Source organism: Falco rusticolus, chromosome 8 (assembly GCF_015220075.1).
Source record: "Falco rusticolus isolate bFalRus1 chromosome 8, bFalRus1.pri, whole genome shotgun sequence".
In the NCBI taxonomy this organism is placed as follows: Eukaryota; Metazoa; Chordata; class Aves; order Falconiformes; family Falconidae; genus Falco; species Falco rusticolus.
In genome coordinates this window covers 23608790-23635023 of record NC_051194.1, presented here as the reverse complement: position 1 = coordinate 23635023, position 26234 = coordinate 23608790, and the positions used below count along the sequence as shown (strand labels likewise).

At 48.9% G+C, this 26234-nt stretch overlaps 1 protein-coding gene across 11 annotated transcripts in view; it reads left to right on the top strand.

Moving 5' to 3' along the window:
- FMNL2 (formin like 2) overlaps nt 1-26234 on the top strand; it is a 152839-nt gene that overhangs the window by 55784 nt on the left and 70821 nt on the right. For all 11 annotated transcript variants that reach the window (XM_037397778.1, XM_037397774.1, XM_037397777.1 and 8 more), the window contains exon 2: nt 25061-25144. In XM_037397778.1, coding sequence (XP_037253675.1) covers nt 25061-25144 — 84 coding nt within the window. The remainder of the gene's footprint in view (nt 1-25060; nt 25145-26234) is intronic.

The following is a 26234-nucleotide window of genomic DNA, read 5'->3' as shown; positions in this document are numbered from 1 at the left end:
GCTCCGTGATGGTCCAGTGGAACCATGTGTCCATCTGGGGGGTGGCTGATCCCATCTGCCTCGCAGAGGGTGCTGGCAAAGGCCATGCACAGCACCCACCTGCCGCTGGACCCACACCCTGCGGTTTTGCCCCTCCTTTTTTGCTGTCCAATTTTTTTTTTTTCTTTATCTGTGCTTGTTTTGCTGTCTGTGTTTGGACAGAGGAGCTGTCTCAGCAGCCACTTTTGGCTTTTAACTTGTTTATGTGTTTTGGCATAGGGAACTAGCAGTGCTCGGGTTGTTTGCTTCTCAAGCACTACAAGGGGATCTTCAGCAACAGGTTTTGATGGCCACTTTCTACGAGGAAAAAAATATTTTGAATATTTCTGTTGTTGTTAGGCTTTGCAAACATTTAGAAAAATAACGTTTTGGCCTTGGTCTTCCCTGAAGTGAAACCTCCCGGTCTGGGAGCCCGAAGCAGGGAACATTCCCCCGTCCCTGTCCCAGAGGGATGCTTGTGTTCCTTCTGTGAAGTGTGAGCTGGGGAGGAAGCCGGGAGGCAGGTGAGGAGGCAGAGCAGAGCCTTGGCATGGCCAGAGGTCCTCCAGCAGCCAGGCAGGGGGCCTGTCACCGGCTCTCCTGGGGCGCACATCACTTCGTTCCCCACTGCCCAGCACTTGTGTCAGTGTGAGTGGCTGTGAGTGGTGGCGGAGGGTGGGCACCTAGAAGCAAAAAAGAAACATTCTTCTTTAAATACTAGGTTTGTTTTGATTATTTTGCTGCCTTAAAGAAAAAAGTGGCCAGTTAGGCCTCAGACACTCTGTCTTGATTATGTTATAATTTTACTGGCAAACCCAAAATATCAGAGATCTGCAAAATGAAGGCAGCACTAACTGATGGGAGCACAGGTACCATACACCGAACGCACTCCCTGATGGGTGCTGTGTACAGACCAGCCTGGATTTTTGCTAAGCCCCTAGCAGAGGCAGTATTTTTTTCTTCGATCCATGCAAAATTTCCTCACTTCCTGGTAAAACCATCCTCATTCATACGTTGGCATCGCATGGAATGCCAGCTGCAGGGAGAAATTCCCATGCGGAGGAATGCTGGGGTCCGTGCTCAGACTCCTGCTGCTCCTGTGAGCTGGTATTTCTTTCAGGGGATGTAAATCTTGTTTCTAGGCATGAGCCAAACTCCTGACTAATGACTGTGAGGCATAAACATTGCCTGTGGGCAAGGGCGCCTGACTGCCTTCTGCAGAGTGCCCTGCAATCCCTGCATCCATTCTCCTGGTGCCGGTTCGGTGCGTGTCGGGGCAGGACCTCTAGCAGCCAGAGCCGCAGGGTAACGAAGGGGTTTTCTGGTTTTCGAGGTGGCTGGGTCCTCCTATCACCAGCACTCATGCTGACTTATTTTCTGCTTGCAAATATGAGTTCTGCTCATTTTTTGCCTTGCTGACGGGGAAGTTGGCTGCTTTGTAGTTTGGCAGCTCCTGCTGGTGGTTTCTGCTCCTCTGAGGAGACTGATTAATGCAGGGGTTTTAATTGTGAACCAAGTCCTGTTTCGGTGACCTATTTCCCAGCTGGAGCAGTCCCAGCCACTCTTCTTGTTCCTCTGTGGATCCTTTGTAGACTGACAGCTCTTGTGTCAAGCTAGCATGAATTTGTATTACATCACCGTTTCACTTTTGGGGTTGGATAAAAACTTGCTTTTACAGTAGTTGTGGCAGAGTCCTTTGTACCACTGGTTCACCCGCTTTCCCCGCGCTCTGCCTGGGAGCGTTAGCAGAGTCGGTGTCAGATGAAAGTACAGAAAATTGCATATTCTGGTGTGTGTGATATTTGGGAAGATGAGCCTCTGGTGTAATTTTTAGGACCCTGACTCAACCATTTCCTTAGCTGATTATGTTTAAATCACAGCACTTTAGTTCATTAGAGAAATAAGACATGACCACTGCATTTGAAGATGGCGCTGAACTTCCCGTGTCTAGGTGGCTGTGAGTCTGAGAGTTTTGGCTGGAATTCCTTGAATTCTGTGTAGATTTGAAAGCTAGAGACTTCTGACCATCGCTTGTCAGAATGTGCCACGCTGGTGATTTGAGCTGCTGCCCCCTTCTTCGGTACACCCGCATCCTCAGCAGCAGCACCCACCCATCCCACCAAACTTAGCTGTCTGTGTATATTTTTACTGGAATCTATTGTGTGAATCAGTTTCTGCTGTTTTGCTCAAATTTAAGGATTTGTCATCACCTTGAACTGCGAGGTGTTCCTGACGTAAATCCTTGTCCACCGAATCAACCTTGTACCTTAGCAATGTAAAATAAACTGCTGTTTAAGTCCATGTCAGCCCAGATTCCCCAAACAGCTGCCTGGAGGTATGGGAAAAAGCCGTGTCCTGGTCCTGGCCTAATTCAATAATCATTATTCATGCAAAGTCAGTGTTGATGCTGCATAATTTTAAAAGAAAGTTCAAAGCAAGCCTGTGGAAACCAAGCTTTCTGCGTGCTGCTGATCATTTCGTCTTGCCATCCTGGGTTCCTACTTCTCTAACGTCTGTATGGGTGACCTTTGAAATAAAGGTGCCCTGGGGCTGGCCTTCAACTCTCCTGGTGGGTCTGGGTGATGGTGGCCACCAGTGAAGCAGCTGTGCACTCGTATCATACACACCAGCATGAGCTCCTTTGAAACACACATTTAAGAGGGATTAAAGGTGTGGCTTTGTCTGATATTACTTAGATAGCTAAAATACAGTAAGGGAAACATGGGAATAAAATGGATTGTGCGAAAGCCTATTAGGATTGAGCCACTGGCCTTCTCAAGCTAGCAGAGACCTCACTGACCCAAGGCAATATGAAGATGTTTTTGTTATAAAATTGGCTGCTGCTCTTATGTGAGGTTTGGTTTGTGAAGTTCGGTTTGGCTGTGTTAATAGATTTACTTACCAGTAGCCCCAAATGCCCTCACTGTGTGCCAGCTCAGTTGGGGCATCTTTGTCTGTAGGAAAATCATCTCTGTTGGGCATCCATCCATGCATGGTACAGAAGAAATGATGTCTCTGTTTCAGGCCTTTTAATCCGTGCTGGGGTTAAGTGATCCTCTGTGTATGTAAGGGCAGTACGTTTAATTGCTTTTCATTTCTGTCATCATTTGAAGCATGGAGAGAGAGGTTTACTTCTCTCCCATGTCTGTCTGAGGAGGTGTGAGGACCTGTGCCCTCTCGCCATGCAGGAGAAACTTAGCCCAGTCCTTTACCCAGCCAAGTACATCAAGCAGGGAAAACTTCCACGTCAGGCATCCTGAAATACAGACATCAGAGTGACAGTGCAGTGCTCGTTTTCCACCCTCATTAGCTTAGCAGAAAAGGAAGACTAATTAGCCTGTGCTGTGCTCAGTGTGGGTCTGCTGTGTGCTGTTCCTAGGAGCAAAGCCAGCTTCCCTCGCTGCTGCTGCCCTGCGCTGCGTGGCTGCCTGGGGATGTTCAGGCAGGCTGCCTGCGCACCCATCCTGCGCGGGTGCGGTGCTGCAGCTCCCACTGAGCCTGCTCTCTCTGCTGTGTGGTGGTCTCCACATCTCCCCCCGCCCCGATTTCACCCTGCAGGTAGCCCCCCTGTGCATATACAGAGGCTGGTTGGCGTTGGTGCTTCCCTGGGCAGAGAATGAGCAGCCCAGCGCGATGTAGCAGTCGTGGGGCACTCGAAGGCTCTCTCTGAACTTCTGAATTTCAAGCAGTGTCTGTGGAGCGCATGCGAAGGGCTGCACTGGGGATTAAGAAAGGGTTTTCCTTTACACTTGCCTGTATGACATGCCCCCATACCCTTCTTGCAATGTTAATGAAAATAGTCAAAATACTGAGTGATCTGGTAGGTCTTACTGTTCCTCTTGAGGACCAGGGGTTGTTATCTTTTATAAAAATACACAGTTATTATTTGAAGCATGCTTTATGATGCTTGCTTGAGTTTCCAGTGCCATGCATAATGTGGAAAGTGACTTGACCACAAGAGATAGCAATTCATGTTAGCAATATAGAGCCCAAAGTCATTCCTGTAATGTATGAGTTTCAATTGATGCATAAACAAACATACGCAGTGAATAGGCAGGAGACCGCACGATCAGAAAAGCTGAGGTTCCTTTTGTAGTCATTTCCCCAATGTGTTGGCCTCAGCTTCATTCTTTGCTGATGTTATTTTTGGTAACTTGGTTGATTAAACATTAGGATGGGATTTGTCTCACTTCTCTTTAGTTTTAAACTCAGGTATTTTGTCTCAGCTCTCCATACCTCTGTCCACAGTCAGTGCAGCAAGACAGTCATTAATTACCTGTCCTGTCATGCCTCCGAAAGTTTAGGCCACTAAAACCTGAATTTAGGTGCTTAATTTTAAGTCGGTAAGTTTTTGGAAACTTTCACCCCAGTCTTTCTGTGCCTATTGTGTACTTTTTGTGGCAGAGGTGGGAGGATGCAGATGTCCTGTGGATGTCCCGACGATGCTGTGGCATACTGCGGTGCAGGAACGCCAGCGCCTCTGATCAAACGGGCTGTTTCACACTGGGAGTGTGAAAATCCTGTTTGTGGGACTGCTGCTGGTACTCTTCTGCTTCATCTGCTTTCAAAGCTTACTTCGTGCTTAATGACAGAAGGCTGAGCATATGTTCCGAAGGGCCGTTATTAGGAGCAATTGGTTGCAACCTTGGTAATACTGGGATTTACAGTCTCCCAGTAATCTCTGGTGCCCATTAGGGCTGAGAAGACGCTCCCGAAGGTGGCTGAGGAGCTGGAGCCTTCTGAAAGCTTGTGGCTGGCTGATGCTCAGCCATCTCCGATTGGGGATGGGGCTGCTGGTGGCACCCTGCCGGCTGGGACCTGGCAAAGGGCTGGTGGTGCCACCTCGTCATGGGCTCTCTATCGTACAGAAACACCATCCAAGAGAGCCGTCACCATCCGTGATTGCATTTGTATTTGTTATGATGGCTGTGCCATCACTTCCCCAGTCCTGTGGGATGCTGGCACCCTGCTCCAAATCAGCGGCAGCATGGGCTGGAGGGTGCCGGCCAGACCCGTGGCTCTGCATTTGTTTCTGGTGCTCGCTCTTTTCCTGTGACTTTGTGCTGCAAGGATTAACCTGCAAGTCATTCTGGCCATCCCTTAAGAGGTTCCCAAAGAGCTGGAAGGGCAGGTGAGGAGCATGGGGGAGGCTGAGGAGAAGGGAAGCACCAGGGCGAGATTTCCCAAAGCTCTCTGGGTGCATGCCCTGTGACATTGCATGGGCCCCAAAATTCAGATCCCATAGAAACATTTCAGACAAGGCTTCTAGACACCATCATTTATTTTTAAGAGCTGCAGAAGTCACGGGCCAGTGTAGTATTCAAGCACTGGGGCTGACATGCCACCCCAGTGGAAGCACAGCAGCTCCAGGAAGCGTATGGCTCCCAGGCAAGGATCGTCTCCATCGTGGGCCACGAGCTTTTGTTGGTGGTGGGACCTGTGCCGAGGCTTGGAAAGGGAGCTGACCCGGCTGCTTTCCAGTACGCTCTATAAAGCAAGTATATCTGAACTCAGACATGTGAATTTGACTTTTTTTTGACATTTCTTCCCTGAGGCATCATCAACCGTGGAAGTACGTAGTAGGGACCTGGCTGATACCATCTTCAAGTTTTGGCAGATAAGGATAATGAAGCGTGAGTATGATAAGGATGTATGATTGCTGGGAAGAATATAGTTTTCCTTGCCAACTCCAGCTAAGGGCAAGGGCTGTTTGTGATCTGGAACATGAAACTTCCTCTGGGTCTGTCTGTCAGAGAAAATGTGCTTTGCTGTGGGGTTGGTCCTGCTTCTCCCAGCGCCAGCAGATCCTGTGAATTTTCCCGTGGTGGTTCATGTGAGCCAGTGATGTGCTGAGGTGGTCCCAGCCCTGGTGCAAGGTGGGTTGCACAGGGCTGGGTCCCGCTGGCCTCTGAGGATGGCGGCTGCACAACCTCTCTGGGCAGCCTGTGCCAGCGTTGGAGCGTACTTACTGTATAAAAGGGGTTTTTGTTGTTGTTGTTTTAATGTTTAAGTGGAATTTGAGGTATTTCAGCCTGTACCCACTGCTTCTTGTCCCAACGCCATGTTGGGGGCTGGTTCCTGTCATTGTTGGTACTGGTATGGAGATTAATTCTGCTGGTCATCCCAATCATATGCTGGCTGAGAGCTTTTGCTCGCATGCAGGCTCATTTTCATTCAGTGCCATGCTCTGCTTTGGCATGAGCCTGTGAGCTGTTTAACCTAATTACCATCCCAGGGACCGTCTGAGCTCCCGGCGTGGGAAGCCGAGGAAAGCCGGAGCTCGATTTAACAAAGATATCTTCATTTCAGCACTTCTGAAGAGCTCTGACTGTGGTGTGTGCCCAAATGACTTAGACATTAAAAAAAAAAAAGACTTCCAGCCGTGTGCGCCGTGTATGATGGTGCCCTTGCACCTAGGTGCCACTTGGGGTGTGTAGCAGGCTGTGCAGGTCATAAATAAATGCGCCTCCAGGTGAAGGAATTATGCAGCATGCAACAGTGGGTAAAATGTTACCGGAAAAGAGACTCCTTGGAGAAACAGCTGAAAATAGCGATTTATCTTTCGGTATTTTTAAGTTCAAATCTGTTCTGTTTACTGATTCTGCTGCCAGCCCGCCCTGCTCCTTCTGCCTGGGATCTGCAAGTCAAGGTCCTTGGTTATGTAGTCGAAGACTGAAACGTAACCGCATCCAGCTTCCTCCTCCGTAACCATCCTGACGCTCTCACTCTTAAGTAATTAAGAGTCAGTTTATAGTTAGCAATTAAGGACAGCAACTCTGCCTTAAGGAGGCCAAGGAAGAGCAGGGTAAGTTTCCCATTTCTGCGCTGGGCTGGCTGTGGTGGCACAGGGGTGCCGCTGAGCTGTGCGGCTCTGGTTTCCATGGGACAGTACCGTCCCTGCTCCCTGCCAGTATTCCAGTGAAAGTTAGGAAATCTGCTTCAGCTATTTTAAAAACTGGGACTCTCCATTCAGTAGCCAGATTCACAGGCCGATGGACACAAACCCATACAGCCTCCTCATGTGGAGTGCAGTGTTTAATCTCTTATGGAGTGCCTGGAGGCTTGTTTACTGCTCCCAGTAAGAACTGGGCTGTTAAATGGTGACAGCTAGGCTGGCTTGAGGTCTCTGCTGGTGGATCTCATCCTGGCGGCGCTGTGCTGCATAACTGATTTTAAGGGATGATTTAGGGAGGAAACGCTGGCTCTGTGTTGGAGATAAAGGCAGGAGAGGCATCATCCTGGGTTTGTGTGACTTGTTTGAAGTGAGCTACTGCCGCATAATGATGGCAGCTGTGTTCATGCTGCACAGAAGCTGGTGAGATCTGCTAAAAAGATGGGAAGTATTTTGTTGTGGGTTTTGTTTTTTTTTTTTTTCTTTTTCCTAGAAGTAATGATTTTGGCTGAGTCTGTGTGCTTGGGTGTGTGTTGCATGGGCAGCACATACCTATGGGCTGGAGAGAACTTGCAGACCCCCTTCTCCAAGCCCCTTTTGCAAAGTTCAGTGATGCAGGTAACCTTGGCAGTAACATTGAAGCCTATTTGCATGACGTGCAGGTCTGTAACCGCTCTCTGATGAGGGGCATGGCTGAATGAATGTCCTGTCCTAACGAGGAGGTCTGATTCTGGATGTTAAGCTGTCAAGCTGAAGATGCTAGCTGTGCCCACGTGCAGCAATAAAACCCCGCAGGCATGTTGCTTTGCACTGCCCTGGCAGCTCCTTCTGTGCCCTGTTGCAGTTGTTAGGGTCCACATGTCGGTGTGGTCGCTGCTTCGTAAATCCAAAGCCTGCTATAAAGGAAACAGGCAGTGCTGCTGTTTTTCCAGCCGTTTGCTGAGCCAGCCTAGCGGGTTGGCACTTAAGTGAGAGAGCAAGTGGTCGGGAGGCAGCTGCCCTCTCCATGGGCTGAGGAGCAGGCACAGATCAGCTCCTCGCCCTCCTCCTTCCTTTCCTGTCCTTGGGTTCAGAGACATCTAAAAACTCAGCAAACGGCCTTCTCTTGTTAATGGGGCTTAATCAAAAGAGCATTACCGCTTAATTTGGAGCTCTTAAAGAGCAGCAGAGCTTTCTGGAAAGGCATTAGATAGCTTAGCCTCTTTTTTTTTTTTCTTTTTCATTTCCCCCCCCCTTCTTCTTTTGTTGATATTTACAGTGTCAAGGTCATAAAAAGAGAATTTCAGGAGGGACATGGGAGGGCTGTGTGCCCTGAGCTTTCTTTCACAGGGGTGAGGTATTTGCCATTTGCCTGAGAGTATCTCCCAGGAAACCTGGTCTGGTTCTCCCAGGACATCCTGTCTGGATGGTTGTGCAACAGCCTCCTGCTCGCTGTTACCTGATTTAATTTTTCAGGACAATGACCAAGCATGTAGGGCTTACAGGGCAGCAGGTCAGATTTTCAGCTGGTGTGGACTGATGCTGTCACCTTGCTGGAGCTGAGAGCCAGAGGAGCAGAGCTGTAGTGCTTGCCGGGAGCTTGCAGGGGGAGAACCTTTCCAGGTGACGTTGGGAGCTGGTTGACGTTGCCATGTGCTGTAGGCAGCCCAGACAAAGGTCACCTGCAGCTCCATCCTCATGAGGGGAAGGCGGTTGGTTTGGATCATGGCTGGGGTGGTAGGTGCTGCCTTCGCTGAGCTCCGCACCGAGGGTTTGTGCCAGCCGGGCTGCTCCTTGTGCTCCTGCGCTGGAGCAGGACCACTGACCTGTGTGCCCCTGGTCAGGGTTAAAGCCTGGGCTTTACAGCATCTTCCCGAGTAAATGGAAAATATTCTGGTTAACTTAGAGAGAGACGTTTATGATCAAGTAGCAGGCAGCTTCCAAAGCATAAGCTAGACAGTGATAAAATGTGTGTGTGTTCTTCTGATATCAATGTGGCCTGAGTTTTGTGAACACCCGTGGATTTTCTCCATCTCTTTGACAGTGAGGGAGTCTTTTTAAGCGCCGTGGGTAATCTGCTTGGCGTCCAGCTCCTGCTCCACCAGCGCACAAATCCTGTTTCCAACCTGCCCACCGTGTGCTGGTGCCCTGGGAACTGCAGGATGGCCCTGGAAGGCATCGTCAAAGGGACATCGGTATTGAGGCCATTGAATCCTGTCCTGGACAGCCAGCATCCTTGGTGTGCTCCAGGCAGGAGATGTAGGTGTGCGGCGTGGCTGTGTAATGCTCTGTCATGTTTCCGGTTGCTCTATAATCTATAAACATTCATCAAAGGGATTTTTGATGAAATACAAGTTTTGTCTGTTTACAGTCTTCGAACACCAGGAAAATCATGAGGTGGATATCTTGGAGGGTGAGCAGGTGAAGTACCTCTAAGATGAAAAGATTAAATCAGAAACATATTTGTGGATAAACAAAGGCCATTGTAGTACATGTGTTATCATGAGGTTAGAAATCCTGTGGGAATCAGTAATAAAGATGACCCTGGGAGCATGACAGGAGCTAGAGGGAAATCCACCAGCTGGCACATTGGAGTAAGCCCTTTGGGCAGTGAGTATTCTCCTTGTGTCCTGGCTCATCCTATCCATGAGGAATCAGAGGATAGCTTTTGTCCTGCAGTAAGGAGTGAAGCTAAGAACAGAAAATAATAAAAGAATAATATCCATTGCAGCAGGTGTGCCGTTGGATTTAATTTGCGTGCAGCACCTGCACAGAGTTAAGCCCTGTTTGAATACACAAAGTGGTTTTAGCTGTTTGTACATGGCATGTATAAAGAATTAAGCCTGTATTTCTGTATGTAGGTACCTGTGCATGGCTGGTACAGATGGGAAGTTTCCAGAAATTTGGTATTAATCTCCTTACAGAGAATAAAATAGCATCCGGAATTGCCTCATCATTTTCCAACATACATGTTTAAAGCAAGATAACTTCAGTGCACAAGTCTCTGAATTAACAACACTTTATTCGGTTCCTGTCTGAGCGTGGTGTTAGGTAATGTTTATTGTAGATGAGTCACTGACTTACTGTGAAAGTTTATTAGACGTGAATTAGAAACCATGCAAGGAAAACTGAGGTCTATGAGGTGTCAGTGACTGGCGCGCACTGGGAACTTCAGCATGCTGATCATAAGCAGGAGCCCAGAAAATGCAGTTAGGGCTTTATTTGGAAAAAGTAACTGAGCAGAAACTGTTACGGGAGAGTTCAAGCATTTATCGGTCTAACATCTACCTTTAGGACCGGTTTCGGGATGGCCACAGTAAAAGTGCTTAAAGAATAACCAATGTGTGTTTCCCCGAAGTGGAGCTTTTCCAAGTAGGGTTTCGTCCCATGCCTGGGAGCTCAGCGGGGTTTCCATGAGGCTGTGACCCTCTCAGCGTGGCACGGCCAGCCAGCATGCCAGACTGTGGTTCTTTAATCCCACATTTTGGGGAGGAGAACTGCTGGGATGAGGGGAGTCAGCTGTGTCCACACTTTGTCCTTGATGCTGCTTATATTGAGAAGAGCATCCTGAGGCTTCGGGATTAAAACCCGTGCGGGACGACTGAGGAAAGTTTGTGCTTGTAAAAATTCATTTACTTAAGCAAAGAGCTGGTGGCTTTGTAGCATCTTGGGTTGCTCTGCTTGCCTGCTACGGGAGCTATTAGTGTGGCAATAAATACTTGTAGTGAAAAATGATGGAGACTGACATAATGAAGATTTTGTTTCTAGACAAACATAAATGTCTGAACTCCCAATGCAACTTTGGTTGGTTTAGGACAAAGTACCGTGTACCGGGACCGGGTTGCAATAGTGAATTCTGGTTCTGTGAGAGGCAGGGCAGTGTTTTTGCAACATACATGCACTGTTGTGGTTGCGTTCAGGACAGCGTCGTGTGTGCCCTCGTGCAAGGAGCCGTGCACAGCATGTTGGCGTTTCGGCAAACCTCTGTGCAGCACTTGAGACCATTTCCCCGCTTGCAGCCACTCTTCATTTATATTTCATGCCAAGTTGTCTGGCAGGGCGTGTGCTGCGTAAACACTAATGTATTGTTCAGTTTGACATCTGTAGTGCTGTAAAATGTCTGGAGCAGGGAGGATGAGGAGGAGGGAGGGGGAGCTTGCCGGCAAGGGCTACCCAGGCGAGACACGTTCAAAATTAGGACACAGCAAGGGCAGCCGGTGCCCATCAAGGACGGGTTTTCTAGGAAGGGAACAAAGGGAGCAAAGACAGAGGTGTTTGCTCAGCAGCCACGCATGATCGTTGAGTCAGATCCTGATGCCTCATACTTGGCAAATACTTGGAGCCTAATACTTGAACGCTGAAAGGCAATGAAAAAAATACTTCAAGAAGGTTACATAAAAATGTGACTGGTGAACCAGCAAATATCAGGGCTGATAGTTTGAAGATGCATAACTTTTAGGCACTTAAAATTATTCATATGATATACATGTGTATATGTGCGTGCTTGTGTGTCGTATGTTTTTACTGACTCTTATTGTCAACCCAGGCAGACGTAATGTAAGGGAGCCTTGGGGGTCAGTTATAATGGAGTAAAAGACAAAGCAGTCTTGCTGTATGAAGTATTTCTCATTATGGCTAGAAAGTCACACGTCTGTGGTTTACTTTGGCTTCCCATACACTCTTCTGTCGGGCTGTGGTGGTGCCTGCAGTAGTTAGACCTGTAAATATTTCCAGTATAAACCAAAGTTTATAACCTGCTGTTAAAAACGCACTTGGGGTTGAAGCTTGGCGTATGAGTGCCTTTTCTTGTGTTTACATTTTTACGTGTAACAAACTTTCAGATAAATTCCTTGCACTGTTCATCAGGTACTTGAGTGCAGAAAAGAGACATAAATTATTTGCCATTTTTAAAAAGTGCTTATCACTTATCTACATCCTTCTGGGGAGGGTGAAGCAAGCCGCAGAGACCTGGGCTTGCTGGCGATATGGGAGGACTGTTGGGCAGAGAAGGGAGCTCAGCTGTGTGCAGGGGAAATTAAAAATAGGTACTGAAGGCAGCTGCTGCTGAAGTGAACTCTGAGCACCTGATCAGTGAGTTCACGTCTGCTTCAGAAGCAGAGGAGTTTTGTCTGAGACATGGTTTTGCAAGGAGGGCTCGTGCTGACATCCGTTGGAGACATAAAACCTGGGACCGGGATGGGCTCCAGGCTTTTTATCCCTGAGTTCATTTATTTTTCTTGGTTTATCCAGCCCTTAATATTATTCAAATGAAGATTTTGTTTCTAGACCAACATAAATCAGGGAAGCTGCCAGCCTGCACTGTTTCCTCCCCGTCCTAGGACTAAAACACAGTCGCCCTGAGGGTTTTACATGCTTTTACTTTTTATTCATGGTCCGTTTTAGATGTGCATCAACCTAAGCAGGGGCAGAAGGGTGGGCTGGGACAGACCAGCAGCCTCACTATTGCACGTACGGGTGCCTGTGCGCTCGCCTGTGCGAGGGATGCAGCGCTGGTGCACATCCCGCAGGTGATGGGGAAGCGAAGGAGATGGAGGCAGCTGGGTTCATCACCCCGCCGGAGCAACCGGCCACCCACCCACCTGCCGTGTGAAATAGTCTGTTCTCATGTTTTAAGTGGAATTTCCTGTATTTTTGTGCCCACCGTATGCATTACTGTTTTATTCTGCTTTTGGGAAGCTTTTATGCATATGTTTGTGTGTTGATGGTGTTTGGATTTTGCTGTCTGGTTGTTAGGGTTTTTTCTGTGGGTACTTTAAAATAGAATAGTTAAATTATCAGTATGCATTTGCATAAGAAACTTGCTCTGAATAAATTACATATATTTACATCCATATGTGTATGCATATAGGGGAAAGGGTGCGTTCATATATCTGAAGCTGTTCAAGCTTTCACTGAATTCAAGCTTTTTTAGTTGTGCTACCACACAAATCTAGCAGCACAATTACGCTCTTCAATGTGATATGTGTTCTTAAAATGGTAGGTTGAGAAAGGGAGTGCTTTCTTTTTTTGTCTAATGTACACTAGTGTGAAAAATACAAGTTCTTCTGTGTTTTAGAAACATTCTTACGGATTCCTGAAAGAAATAGCTATGTTTTCCTTCCTATATAGGCCTTTGGCAGAGCGATAACACAAGGGCAGGAGAGGAAAAAGAAAGTGTACATGATAACACAACCCCCGCTTTTTCTTATTTTTGTTGTCTAATTCCAAAGCACTTCTTTCACCGTATTTTTGTGGGGAGGAAGCTTCAGTGATGTCAGAGTCTATTTTTGCCGAACACCTTTAGCACAGGTACAGCACTAAGTTGAAGAGTTTCTGGGCAGCACCTTGCCCTTGGAGGTGTGGGGACAGCGGTACCAAGCTGGACAGTGTGGGCTTTGCCATTTCGCTCGTCTCTGCTGAAAAAGCAGGATTGCTGCTTGCCCTGGCTTTCACCGGGGAAGTTTCCCGCTTGTACGTGTGTGCACGACCAGGGTGATAAGCGCTGGACTGGGGTGCAGCTGAGTGCGGGCACAATTGCTCCTTTTTTTGTTTCCCGTGGTTTCTGGATAAAGGATTTATCCCTCTGTCGCTGCTGAAGTGGCTTATTGCTGCCCTTTGAACCCTATGTACATGACCCATATATTTATGGTGGGAAAAGACTTTTTTTTTTCTATCAAAGAAGTGCATGTAGGATAATTTGTGATCATCCGCTGCTTTTAAAATGGCAGCCAGATGACGTTGAGCTGGGGTTTTGTTACCCAGTGAGGTTGCCTTTGCAGACTGCTGTGACACGCCATCGCTTTAGGTGGTGGGGAAGTCAGGAGTGCTCCGCACGGGAGGGGAGGTCAGAGGTACTGCGTTCCACCAGCCCGCCGCACATCACTTCTTCCATCCTCTGGGACGTCATAAAATGGTGCTCCGGAATGTTCAGGATGTGTAAGGGTAGCATCCTTCTCACATCACTGATGCGTTGATTGGGTCATCACGGCTGGCTCCTGCCCAAGGCATCCCCTCGCCACCCAGGCTTTCCCTGGGACAGGGGCGCAGGGCTGGGGCCGGTGGGAGGCTGGTGGAGATGCACTGCAGGGTCCCTGGGAGCCTCCGTCCCCTCCCCCGTCGCGGGGCTCTAGGAGTGAGCCCGCTGCAGGGTGCCTGGGGCTGACCCTCCGCCTCTGGAAATCAAGGGGCCGTTACGCAGCACCACTTCAACTTGCCGGGGAGGTTTGCACCTTTGGAAAGAATGTGGCCTTTGAACCAGCTGTTCTTTGCAGCTGAGATTCTGTAGTCATCTTGCATTCACAGATGGCAGATGGGTTTTGGCAGCCGATGATAGGTGCTGCTACCCTTAATTTTAATTTTTCTTTTCAACAGAGTGGTTGATGAACAGCAGTATGGTTACACAGGTAGCTCTGCAACGTTTGCTCTTATTTCCGTAGGGTTTGTAGTGAGCAATGTCACAAGGGGGTGGGATCCTCTAATTTACAGTAAAGCTTTTTTTTCAGAGATCTGCATAAAAGTTTAAGAGAACAGCCACAACCTATCAGCCCGTTTGGGATAATTGTCGGGATGCTTAGACTTCATCCCTCTGTACTGCTGTGTGCCAGCGCAAGATTGAAAAAGGTTTTTATATAAAACTGGAATTTTATTTTATAATTTTATAGATTTTATTTATAAAAGAATGGAAACCCTTGTCTTCCACCATCTCCCTGTCCTGCAACACCCAGAGCCAGGGTGAGCACCGGGTGCTGTGGTCGCCTGCCCCGTGGCGAGTACACTTCTCGCCCCAGGTGACTGGGATCACGCAGGCTGACCACAATCTGTGCAAGTCCAAGCACAGCCTTTGGCGTATTTATTTTGGTTCTTGAGAAGACACTTTCTCAGACATTTCACTGAAACTACTTTAATTTTGGATTTTGTGGTTTGCCTTATCAGTATTGAGTGCCTTTGAATGATTTAATAAAGCCCCGGGGCTTGCTTGGAGCAATCTTCCAGGCTGGGTGAGTCAGCGGTGAGTTGGGCTTTGAAGCTTTTGTAGCATGAAACTATTTTTCAGTGGTGAATTAATGAGGTTTCAGCTTTTCCAAAATGTGAAACACATTAGGCCAAGTCTGAATTTTTTTAAAGGAACAAACAGCTCTGTGGCAGCAGCACTCGTCCTCGGCCACCAAAACCTTGGAGAAATTTCCTAGATGAAGTTTCAGGAGCAGCGTCAGAGGCATCGTGACTGCCCAGTTAGACCCTGCTGGCTGTGTGCTTCCACCTAAAAGGGGTTTGTGACCCAGGACACGACTGTGGCCGTGTTCACAGGGGGATGAACCCACAGTGACAGGGGGAAATGCTGGGACTCCAGCTTGCACCTGCAGCTTCGTGTGCAGCAGTCTCTGTGTCTGTGTTTGTACAACACCCAGGCTAGTATTTTTAGCGTGGGGATTAATCTCTGTGAAGAGCTTTGAAGTTAAATGCTAATTTGTTTTGAATATGCAAATGTCAATGCCGATAAAAGAAATCAGAGAAGCAAAGTGAAAGGCGCCGCGTGGAAGCTGCGTGCGGCCAGACGTGGAGGGGCTCAGGATATCCTGGAGAACCACAGTGATGGTAAAACACAGGCATCGAAACAAGAAACAAGCCTCTTGGCATCTGAGTGTCACACTTGCACATGGATGTCGTCCACCGCTGCTGCGTGGGGCAGGGACACCCGGCTCGCTCTGGGAGCATCTCCTGGCCGCGCTCCATCAGGATTCAGGGCTGATGTGCTGCCAGCAGAACTGCTGCTCGCGGGACCCGTTGTCTGTAAACACTCAGGAGGTGACTGACCTCCCAAGAAGTATTTACCCTTCCCTGCTGCTGGATTTCTGGATGGTTTAGTCCTTCCTCATCTGCTGGGGAACCGCAGGTACTCACAGTAGTTTTCTGGATCCCAGCTTTTCCCTTCGATGTGTGAAGTGGACGTTGCTGGATGACCTTCTCAGGCCCACCAAGGTGTACATGGGGAATCATGGAGTTAAAGAATTTCCTATGTTTTTTCCCAGTCGTGTTTCTGAGGATGAGCTCTGTGCAAGTGTCCCCACCACAGCCCCAGGCCATGATGACCCCCTGCACCGTGTCCTCGGAGTGGGGACGCTGCAGCCCTCTGTGGGTCACCCTGGCGAGCCTCATCCTGCTCTTCGTGGTGCTCTCCCTGCGGAGCCAGGGCGTGTTTAGGAGGAGAAGGGACTTGTGCAGTGAAAGCATTGGTATTTTTAGATCAAAGACCAGTTTAATAAAAAAAAACAGAAAAGAAGAAGGAGGATTAGAACAATAAGTACATTTAATTTTAGCCTAGCTTGAATTGCTCATAAAGTCAACGAACTTTGAGATTGCTTCACTTGCCTCTAGCTTTCCTAAATAAACACACCATAGCAGGACTCAAAAGTTAAGTAGCACAGAAAATTGCAAAAAGTTAAATTTTAATATTGTAGAAGAATATTAAGGGCTGTTTTATGGGCCAGGTCCTGGAATTAAATTTTAATACTGTACAAAAATACTGATGGTTGTTTTAGTAGGCAGCTACTGAAGTTAGCAATAGAATTTTTTCTTAAGGGTCAGAGTTAGGGGCAGGGCGAGGGATGGGACGAGGGGGTCTCCTCCTGGGCAGTGCTGTGAGCTGACCTTCTCCAGCGATGGCAGGTCGGGTGAATTTGGGGCCAGGGTCTGGTTTTCCCCCAGGCCAAACAGACCTGATAGCCACCGAGCTCCTGCACTGCAGCGGAGTGATCTGGTCGGTGTGTGTTTCACCAGGGAAGGGTTTTGAGATGAGGAATGCTGTACCAAGGCTTTAGATGTTGGATCTTTAGTAGACCTCAAGTCAGAAATAACTTAGGTGATGGGATGAGTAAGGAGGCCTCACTCATGACGGCTTTGTGGCCCTGAGTCAACATCAAGCAGCCACTGTCTCCTTGGGGTTGGTGATCCCAGCAGAGGACAAGAGCTGAGTAGGAGCGAGTCATCCGTCATAGCGCAGGCTGTACGGGATGAGTACAAGCCCCTGGCTTGCGCTGCTGCCTGTGCATGCTCTGTTCAGTAAAGAAGATGTCTCTTTGTAACTTTATAAACTGTTTTCTTTTCACGCTGACTTAATTTAGGAAATGCGAGGGAATACTTTACAAACTCTGAAATTGTATCTGACGAGGGGTGACAATGTCAGTGTCTTTATGAATACACATGAACAGAGCTGAACTGCCTATTATGTTGCTTTCCATTCTCTTTTTATTATTTTTGGAATTTGGTTACTTTTGGATCCTGGTTTTTGGGAAGATGTAGGCACCTCACAGTGCCAAGAAGTAAACCTGGATCCGTTCAGGAGCTGGTGTTCCGTTCTCAGGCTTGCTCTAGCCAGGGAAGGGGGCTGCTCTGTCTCAGTTTTACAAAGGTGGGAGGTATGGATTTGACTTATGAACCAATTTTGGATCTACTTTGTAAGAGCTCACTAGATGTTAATAAAAGTTTAAAATAGTTCAGGCTGTGCCTTATAACAGCACTGGCTGCAACGCAGAAAAAATTAAGATTGCAGCTTATCATGGTGGAGACGGCGGAGATAAAACGAGGAGAGCTGGGGGCAAAATGCAGTAGACATGGCTGTTATGAAATGTTGTGAGGAGTTGAGAAGTTTAACTGATGGGCTGGAGAATAAGCTCAGATTACGAAATTCCAGGTGGGGATAGGGGGTCCTTGAAGTCTGCAATTGCTGGAGTAACAAGCAGAGCTTTGATGTCGGTATGTAAATCTGAATCTAATTTACAAGGGCCAAGAATATTCTAAATGTATTAAAGCCCTGATCTTTTTCATCAGTGCTGTTGTGAAGCCAAAAGCTACCCGGGTTTGTTTTTCTGTCTCTCTGGTAGTAACACAAGTCAGGAATAACCTCAATCAGAGGAAGGGCGGGAGGAGAAAGTGAGCTGGGAATTAGGTCTCAGGAATATAAGATGCTCTGCTACATCTCATAGAGGAGTGGGTATTAACCTGCACCCTTCCCTGCAACTCTGGAGATAAGGTTTTCTTGGGATGACTTTATTTCGTTTAAAGTTAATAGTGTCATTATGAAAGTGGGAAGTTTAATTCTTCGCTGAAAGGGCTGCCGAATTTTGCCTTCCTCCAGCTCTGAAGTTCACAGCACCGGCTGGCTCGCCTTGCCTTGCCAGGCTGGGCTCCGCTGCTGTACCAGCGCCTGGAGCGACACAGGGCTGGCTTGTTCCATTGCCGTCCGGTGGGTAGGAGTGGGCTGGTGGAAGTGTCTCATATTTTAGGGGTCCACGTGCTCCAGTTCTTATGAAGGCATGCAGGGCTGTTCATGGGAACAAATGGATCAGGAGGACTCCGTTGTGTTTGTTGCTAGCACATTAATGTCATGATTCATAAATAAAAGGCGTGTAGGCTTACAGATGATAAGATTAGTAAGAAAGAGCAACAGCCTAATGCTATTAATTAGGAATGCTTTTGCTTTTGAGTCAGTCAACTTGCTGCTATATTTGTTTTCCAAAACATGGAGCCTTTTAATTCTCATTAAATCAAGGAATAAGTTAGAAAAAATCCAGCCCAGTCGTCCCACCCCCAGCACCTAGCGTGTGGTGCTGGTCCCAGTGCGATCTGGTTTGCAGCTCAGCCCTGTAGTTACAGACTGGTCCTTCTGTTAGTGGAGCACAAATGCTGCTGGATGTGCTGGTATTTCTGTAATGTGAATGAACTCAGCTGGTTGGGTGCTTTATCCCTCTGCAGTGCATGGGCTACCATGTTAGCATTTTCTCTGGATATTGCTGATAATACGTGGTGCTGCAGGAGCGCTCTGTGTCCGAGGCCTGGGGTCACCACCTGTGGCCACCGGCAGCTCCATGGGCTGAGTTGGTGACCTTTTTCTGTGGAAGGTGACGACATGCAGATCCCCCAGGGCCAAGGGCAAAGCCAAGCACCATGGCGATTGTGCCAGACTCTTGCAAAGCAGTCTACAAAACCAGGCTTTAGTACCAAGAAGTGGAAAGGGGGGCTATGCAGTTTCCGTAGTGAATTCAGGTGCTCCGTTGACTCAGAATCTAATTTGAAAACTGTTTTTCTATGGAAAATTCTGGGGGACAGAGGTAAGAAGGTTACAACGGACAAGCCAGCTGGTTACAGTTTGTGGTACAAAATTTCTTTGGCTTTACCAGGGCAGCAAAGTGCAGCCCGCTGCTGTACCCTGAGCTGGGGAGCGGCTGGGCTCTGAGCAGGAACACCGTCCTTCCAGCCGCTGCTGGGGGTGCCAAGCTGAGATCCTGCACCAGCCCTGCTTTCCTCCGCCTGCTCATGGCCAGGAGATAACGCTGCTGTGGGGAAAGAGAGAGCGTTTTCCTGCCCTGTGCTGTACCGCTGCTCTCGCTGTCACACTGAGATGGGTGAAATCATCTCCTCGGGCTGAGGCCGAACTTCGACGTGTCCTGGTACACAGCGCTGTTACCGAGTCATCTGGCCCTGTGCTTCGGAGACGGTCGGGGCTGCCAGTTTGGATGGAGCTGGGCTTTGTTTCATAGGTTAAAAATACATATATTTCCTTGATGCGCTGTTGGTTTTATTTTTAACTCTTAAGCAATTTAATATTTTGTAGGTCTGCTAGTATTTCCCCCAGTTTTCCATCTGCTACTGTGATTAATTTAAGTTCTAGGTTTGTAATGCCAACCCAGAGCAAACGGAATGGAAACCTTACCTATATTATTTGGCACGTAGCAGTAGACATGAATAACTTAGGAATTTGTGGGGAAAAAGAGAAGTTATGTGTTTTTGGAGCCAAAATATGATTGGAAACCAGCCCTCACAGACAGCACAATGCTGGGTAGGATCTAGCTGCAGTTACTTTTGAGTGCAGTGCTCCAGATTTGTGTTTGTAGGTGTTTCTGAGGAGTCGGAAACCTCACTCGGAGGCTGTAAAGTGGCAGTGCACACCAATTTCCTACTGCCTTGCAGACATCGAGGCAGAATGATGTGCCAGAGGTTTGTTGGTTTTTTTTTTTTTTTTTTTTTCCTCTCTTCAGCCCTAGAAGCAGTGTGATGTAATGGAAATCTGGGGTCTGGTGAGGAAGGTAGGACTCATTTCCTAAGTCTGTGAATCTGGCGCGGGGAGGAGTGGAGCAAAGCTGCAGAGCTCACCTGGGCACAGATGCTCAGCCAGGACCAGTGGGCATCGGTGTTTTACACAGGTCTCTGTGACCTGGGGTAGTGATGAGGTGCAACAGGCAAAACCCCAGACGCAGGGAAGTTGTGCCATGGCTACTGCACGGTCCAGCACGGGAGCCATGGCACGGCCCCAGCAGCTTCTCGGTTCGTGCCACTGTGCAGTTTGTCAGACTCATGACACTGACTTGAATTAAAAATAACTTGACCAGAAATGATTATTTTAAGCTCGATCGCATTCAGTACAAGCCATACAGGCATGTGCATGGGGCCAGCCAGGGTGGGGATGCAGAGGGGCACAAGACAGTGGGGCTGCTTCAATTGCTGTTGCCACTAAAAGAAATTTGGTCTTTCACGGCCTGGGATGGGACCCTACTGGAAGGTGAGTACGCAGTGTAAAGGTGCAGCTCTTCCTGAGCTGGGTGAAGTCTGTGCTGCTGGCAGAGGGCCTCCAGCTGTGTAAGTGCTGGTGGTGACACAGGGGACAGTAAGGGACAGCCTGGCTGGGGACACAGGGGGAGAGGAGAGAGTGAGGCCATCCCTTCTGGCAACAGCAGGGATTTAGATCGTATCAGGAGTGGGATAGTTATGCTATCAAAGCCCTTCAAAGCATGAACTCTTAATAAGGGTAAAGATGGAAAGAGAAATTGCAGGTCGTAGACCTGTAGTTCACTAAATAACAGCGGTATGTGTGAAGCCCATAGCTGTTAAGAGCTGGAAGTGGCCAGGAGGCATTTGTGAGTCATTTCACTGATTCACAGAGAACAAGAAATGCAGACTGCTCGTGCTTCTGGTTGGTTATGATTAGACTCAAAACTGTTGCAACTGGTAGGGTCAAGCCAGCCAATTCAGTAGCCGCCTTTGCCATAGCTGCTGATGCAACAGCTAAAGGTTGTGCAATTAGATATAGTACACTTGGATTTCAGAAAGCCAATTGGTATAGTGCCATGCATAAATATAAAGAAAATATATTACTTCCCATTTCAGTAAAAATAACACGTAGTTTTCCAGCAGGGAATGGTTAAGGGTAAGACCGACTGAAGAACAGCATTAGTCCAGGTTTTAGAGAAGGGATGATTTACACCTGTGTTATGTTGTACAAAGAAACAAGGGTTATTTGGTACAGCCCTGATGAAGGTGTTTGCTGAGTGGGGGCTGGTGTCCTGGGGCACCGGCCTCGAGGCTGCAGGAGATCTGAGCCAAAGGACAGGGAGCTCCGGGGGATCACAGACTCACAGGACGATTTGGGCTGGAAGGGACCTTAAAGCCCACCCAGTTCCCAGCCCTGCCCCGGGCAGGGACCTCCCCTAGCCCAGGCTGCTCCCAGCCCCATCCAGCCTGGCCTGGAGCACTGCCAGGGATGGGGCACCCACAGCTGCTCTGGGCAGCCTGGCCCACCGCCTCGCCACCCTCACGGGGGAGAATTTTTTCTAACATCTGATCTACATCTGCCCTGTCAGCTTAAAGCCATTCCCCCGTGTATGGCTGCCTGCCCCTTGCAAACAGTCTCCACGCTCAGGAGATCTGATTCAGCAGATGTCTCATAGATGGGGACAAAGGTGTGTGTGGTGCAGAAATAAGCCTGCACGTTGAGCGGAGAGCCTCAGTTGTGAGTGAGAACGCCTTGCAGTAGTTTCCAGTAAACTAGTGCAATTTGATCCGGTTGCTAAGAAAGCCATTCAAACTGATTTATGTATAAAACATTAAAGTTAATGTCAAACTGACTCTGCCAGCGTGAAAAGCCCTGGTCCAAGTGCATTCCCTCCTGGTCCAAGTGCATTCCCTTCTTACCGCGTGAGAGATGAGGCCAGTGGGGCAGCAGAAGCAGTAGTTTCCTTCGCAGTTCTTTCCAGAAGAGATGAAGGAAGGACTAGAGGGGGTGCTGGGGTGGACCCTCCGTGGCGGGTCCTGTCCATAGCATGGTAATGGGCTTGAGCACAAGCAGGTTTCAAAAGTGCTTTAGATCTCTTACTGAGAAGTGAGTAGGTACAAATCATCCGCTGCTTACATGCAGGCATTTGAACCTGGTTGCACACAATGTATTCATAAATAATTTTACCTGTTGGACGAGGGCAGGGGGCATCCAAAGTGGATTGCAGAAATTGTTGAAATACATGAAATGGTTGTGTGCAGCAAACCGTCGTGGAGTGGAGGAGTTCACATTTTGGAATGAGATCAGATTTAATTCATTTCGAAACAAGATCAGTGGAACCTGCTGCCTGGGTCTTGTTTTCCCTGTTTCAGGCTTTCATCCATACTGAACTCTTGCCATGACTGAATTCTGCAAAGGTTTCCAGGCAGGTTTCTTGTCTGAGCGCCAGCCTGGTTGGGTAAGCTGATTAGCTGTAAGGAGATTAGAGCTTGACAAGGGGTGTATTGCAGGTAAACAGTGAAGCTCTTCCTACAGCTGAGATTTAGCGTAGCTATGAAATATGTTTGCATTCTCAGAGGTAAGGAATGGTGCTTGAAGAAGCCCCAGGAAAAATACCAAGAAGTACATTAAAATGAGGAGTAAAACTGATAAGGCATATGGTGAGAGACTGAGAGGAGAACCAAGCCCAGATACAATCAAAGCCTATAAATACTGTCAGCATGACAGCACAGATGAGCAAAAGGAAGAGCGTTTGTTATCTGATGGAAAACAAGCTTTAGGAAGAGCAGTCATCACAGCAGTAGGGTGGTGGAGGGGATCCCCAGGAGCGGGTGGCGCTCGTCAGCTGGGATGGAGGGAATGAGGTCTTGTGGAATGATAGCAAATACATCTGCGACATGCAGACAGTGAGATCGGCTGGAGACCCGTGCTGTCCTCGCCTCCCTCGGTGGGCATGCACGGACCAGGAGGTACAGCTGCACCAGAGGGGTCCCTCGGGGGTCTGCGGTATTCCTGGTAAGGAGAGACGTTTGCTGTCACACCAACAATGTGGAAGGACAGTGTTCGGGGCATGCATCGCTGTTCCTGCCTGTGCTCCAGTGCTTTTGGTGGTAGCTGCATTGTGCCAGTGCCCCGGGGATGCCCTCAGGTGAGGGGGACCCCTGTGGCAAGCGTCATGCGGGGCTGCTCCCTCCGGGCATGGGGGGGAAGGTAGGTGGCTGCAGCTGGAGCAGCCCCAGCCCCACAGCTGCCTGCTCCCAGGGCTGGGCTGGGAGCCTAGCCTGCCAGTTAGCCAGGCAGCTGGGACGTGAAAGGCCTGGGGAGGTGTGGGGGAAGGTGGTCCTGCGTTATACCCAACTGCTGGAATATGAGCGGGGAAAGTCTTGTCTTTGCGATGGGGATGTAGCGCTCAGCCACAGAAACTGCTGGAAAGCTTTGCTGCTGGTGGCCAGCCGCTGTCTCTCAACCTCTTGGCTCGCCTTCGGAGTCCCCCATCCCCCAAAGCTCGCCTGGTTGTTGTGGTGCCCGTCAGTGCCACACACGCCATCCCTGGCACAGGGGTTGCCCTTGGCTCCTGTGGTCCCTGCCTGGGGACTTGCATTTTGATTTTATAGCGTGCTGTTCAGGGTGAGCAGTCTCAGGTGGCAGCAGGCTGGGCTGATCGTAACAGATGCTCTTGTTGGGGTCTGTGGCAGCTTGGGCTGTCTGCATCCCTACTCTTCCGTTTGTGCAAGGAAGAGGAGGGCTGTGTGAGTCCAGCTGTAGCAGAGCATGGGTCCAGGAGTGTTCCTGAGGATCCCCAGGGCAACCTAAATCTGTAAAACTGCCTGTTGCAGAGCGTGTGAAGACGTGTGCTTCTAGAGCAGAGTTTCGGTTCCTAAACACCAATTTATTGATTACTGCTTCACTGCAGGCTTATTTAGCAGCCTTTGTTCTGGCCTCTTTCTGTGCCTCCCGCAGCTTTTTTAAAACTAAGCGTGGAAGGGTAGTGCCTGCTGGCACAGGAGGTGTGCGCGGCACCAGCCTGGCCCGCTGCGGGGTGCAGTGCTGCAGGGACCGGCCGGCGCTTTGCTCCCATCCCGGCAGCAGTCTGGGATGGGCTGCTGGAGGCCTGCGGTCCTGAAGGGTTAACTGGGAATAACTGGGGCTGCTCTGGGAATGCGGGCCGGAGGGCCCAAGAGGTGCTGGAGACCAAGAGGTGCTCAGCAGGTTTTTCATTCAGCCACTTCACCCTTGCAGGGGTGATAGGGAGGCTCTCCAGGCTTGGTGTTTGTGAAGCTCTTGGCGTTCCTGGGTTCTCCAGGAGTGTAAGCACGACAGTTATGCCATGCATTTAGAGACACGGCTCCTGGGAACACTGCCGAGGGAGCGAGTAGCCAGCCTGTGCTGCCCTACCCCAGGCAACTGCCCATGGAAAGATATCTCAACTGACATCAAAGGAGCCAGCGAACGATAGGCATCGTCTAATTGCTGCCTCTCCCCTGCCTTCTGACTCGTTACTGCAGGTTGTCATTCACAGTCTTGGGATTGTGCTGTTTGCATGTGCAAGTGGGCAGCAGCAATCCTACCTCCGGGATCTGTGGTACCCAGATAAGGTCGCATGGGGTGATATTTAAAAACCCGAATAGTGTCCTGCTGCTGAAATAATATGAAATGGCATTTCAGGGTTGTGTTTGGAGAGAACTGGCTTTCTGTAGTCCCCAGCGTGTGTATGTGTTTCCCTTACGAGTGTGCTCAGGTGGGGGCAGGCAAAGGGAAGAGGGGACGTGGTGCATCACGTCTGGGCTGGACGGTGGCTCCCACGCTGTGGCAGCATGGGGAAGCCCCGTCTTCCGTCCTCTCCTCTGGATGGAGGTGGCTGCTCCTGAGCTCCAGTCGCTCACCTCCTCCTGCATCCCAGCATGGCCCAGCACCGAGCCCTGCCCATCAGTGCCGTGTGATTCACTGGTGCTTTGGGGGCCAAAAGCAACTGTTAAAAGGAATGTTTCTGAATAACCCTGTCAACAGGAATTCACATAAAACAATTAAAGCAACCACAGCCGCGTTGCCTTGGTTTGCTCATGCCTGACTCCGCCGGAGCCTGAGCCCGCTGTGGTCCCTCACGTTTGTTTTTTCTTTCTCCGCAGAATGCGATGAACTTGCCGCCTGACAAAGCCCGGCTGCTGCGGCAATATGACAATGAGAAGAAGTGGGAGCTCATCTGTGACCAGGTAGGGAGGTCCGGAGGGCTTTCGGCAGACATCTCCTTGAGAGCACCAACTGGGTTTCATCAGCACTGTCCCTGGGCTTGGAAAGGGACCTTGCAGAGGACGAGCATTTGAATAGTTTCAGACACTCATGTCTTTGGTCTTATGCTCCGTTATTGGTAACAACTTACAGAAACCTTGCAAAACCCCCTTTTTTGCCACAGAGCGATACTTATTTCCACTCTGATGTTACCATCACCCATGTGCCCGTTTCCTCTGTGTGGTGAATGCTGCTTATTTTGCCCAGCACAGGCTCAAAGAGACTGAGCTTCAGTCACCTCTCAGCAAGTGGTTTGAGTTTGGTCTGTCTTGACCTATGTAACATGAACAAATGGTCTCAATCCAGTGGCTTTCCACATCATGAGCCCTTGTCACAGTTGGTGGTAGCTGTCGCCTTCAGGGAGAGGCGAATGATTCTGCAGCCTGAACTCCTCTTTGTGTCCAGAGGCTGAACAACAACCTCAGATTAAGCAGCACCAGATGCTGGGGCATCTTTTGTGTATGAGCTCTGCTGCGGCATGCAGACTTGGCAGCAATATAGAACAATTGACAGGTTGGCTCTGCTGTGACAAATGAACAGAAATGGCATTATTTAGAGAAAGTGAAGCATGCAAAAGGTATGATGTGCATTTGGGAGCCAACAGCGAAATCAGGTTCTGCCATAAACTTCAAAAGTAATCGCTAAGGAAAGTAATTGATCCAGGACTGAGAAAGTAGGATGTTCCCTTGAAATGTAAACACAGTGGTACCAGGATGAGAGTTTGGCAGAAGGTGCAGTCATGCTGTGAAGTCAGGAGCATCCTGATAAATAGATTTGTGGGACTTTTCCTATTTAGCTATTACAGTGGGTGGAGCCTATGGTAAAATCCATCTACCTTGAAGTAAAGCTGAATAAAGACTTACTTGTTTTTTTTCCACGACTCTTCTGTGCAGAGAATGTAAAGCATTGAGCTATTTAAAGTTTCAGTTTAGTGAGACACTGAACAAATTGCTTAATCTATGGTAAGTGATCTGTTTCATGGATGTTTGCTTAGAGCATGCACACTCCGAGCAG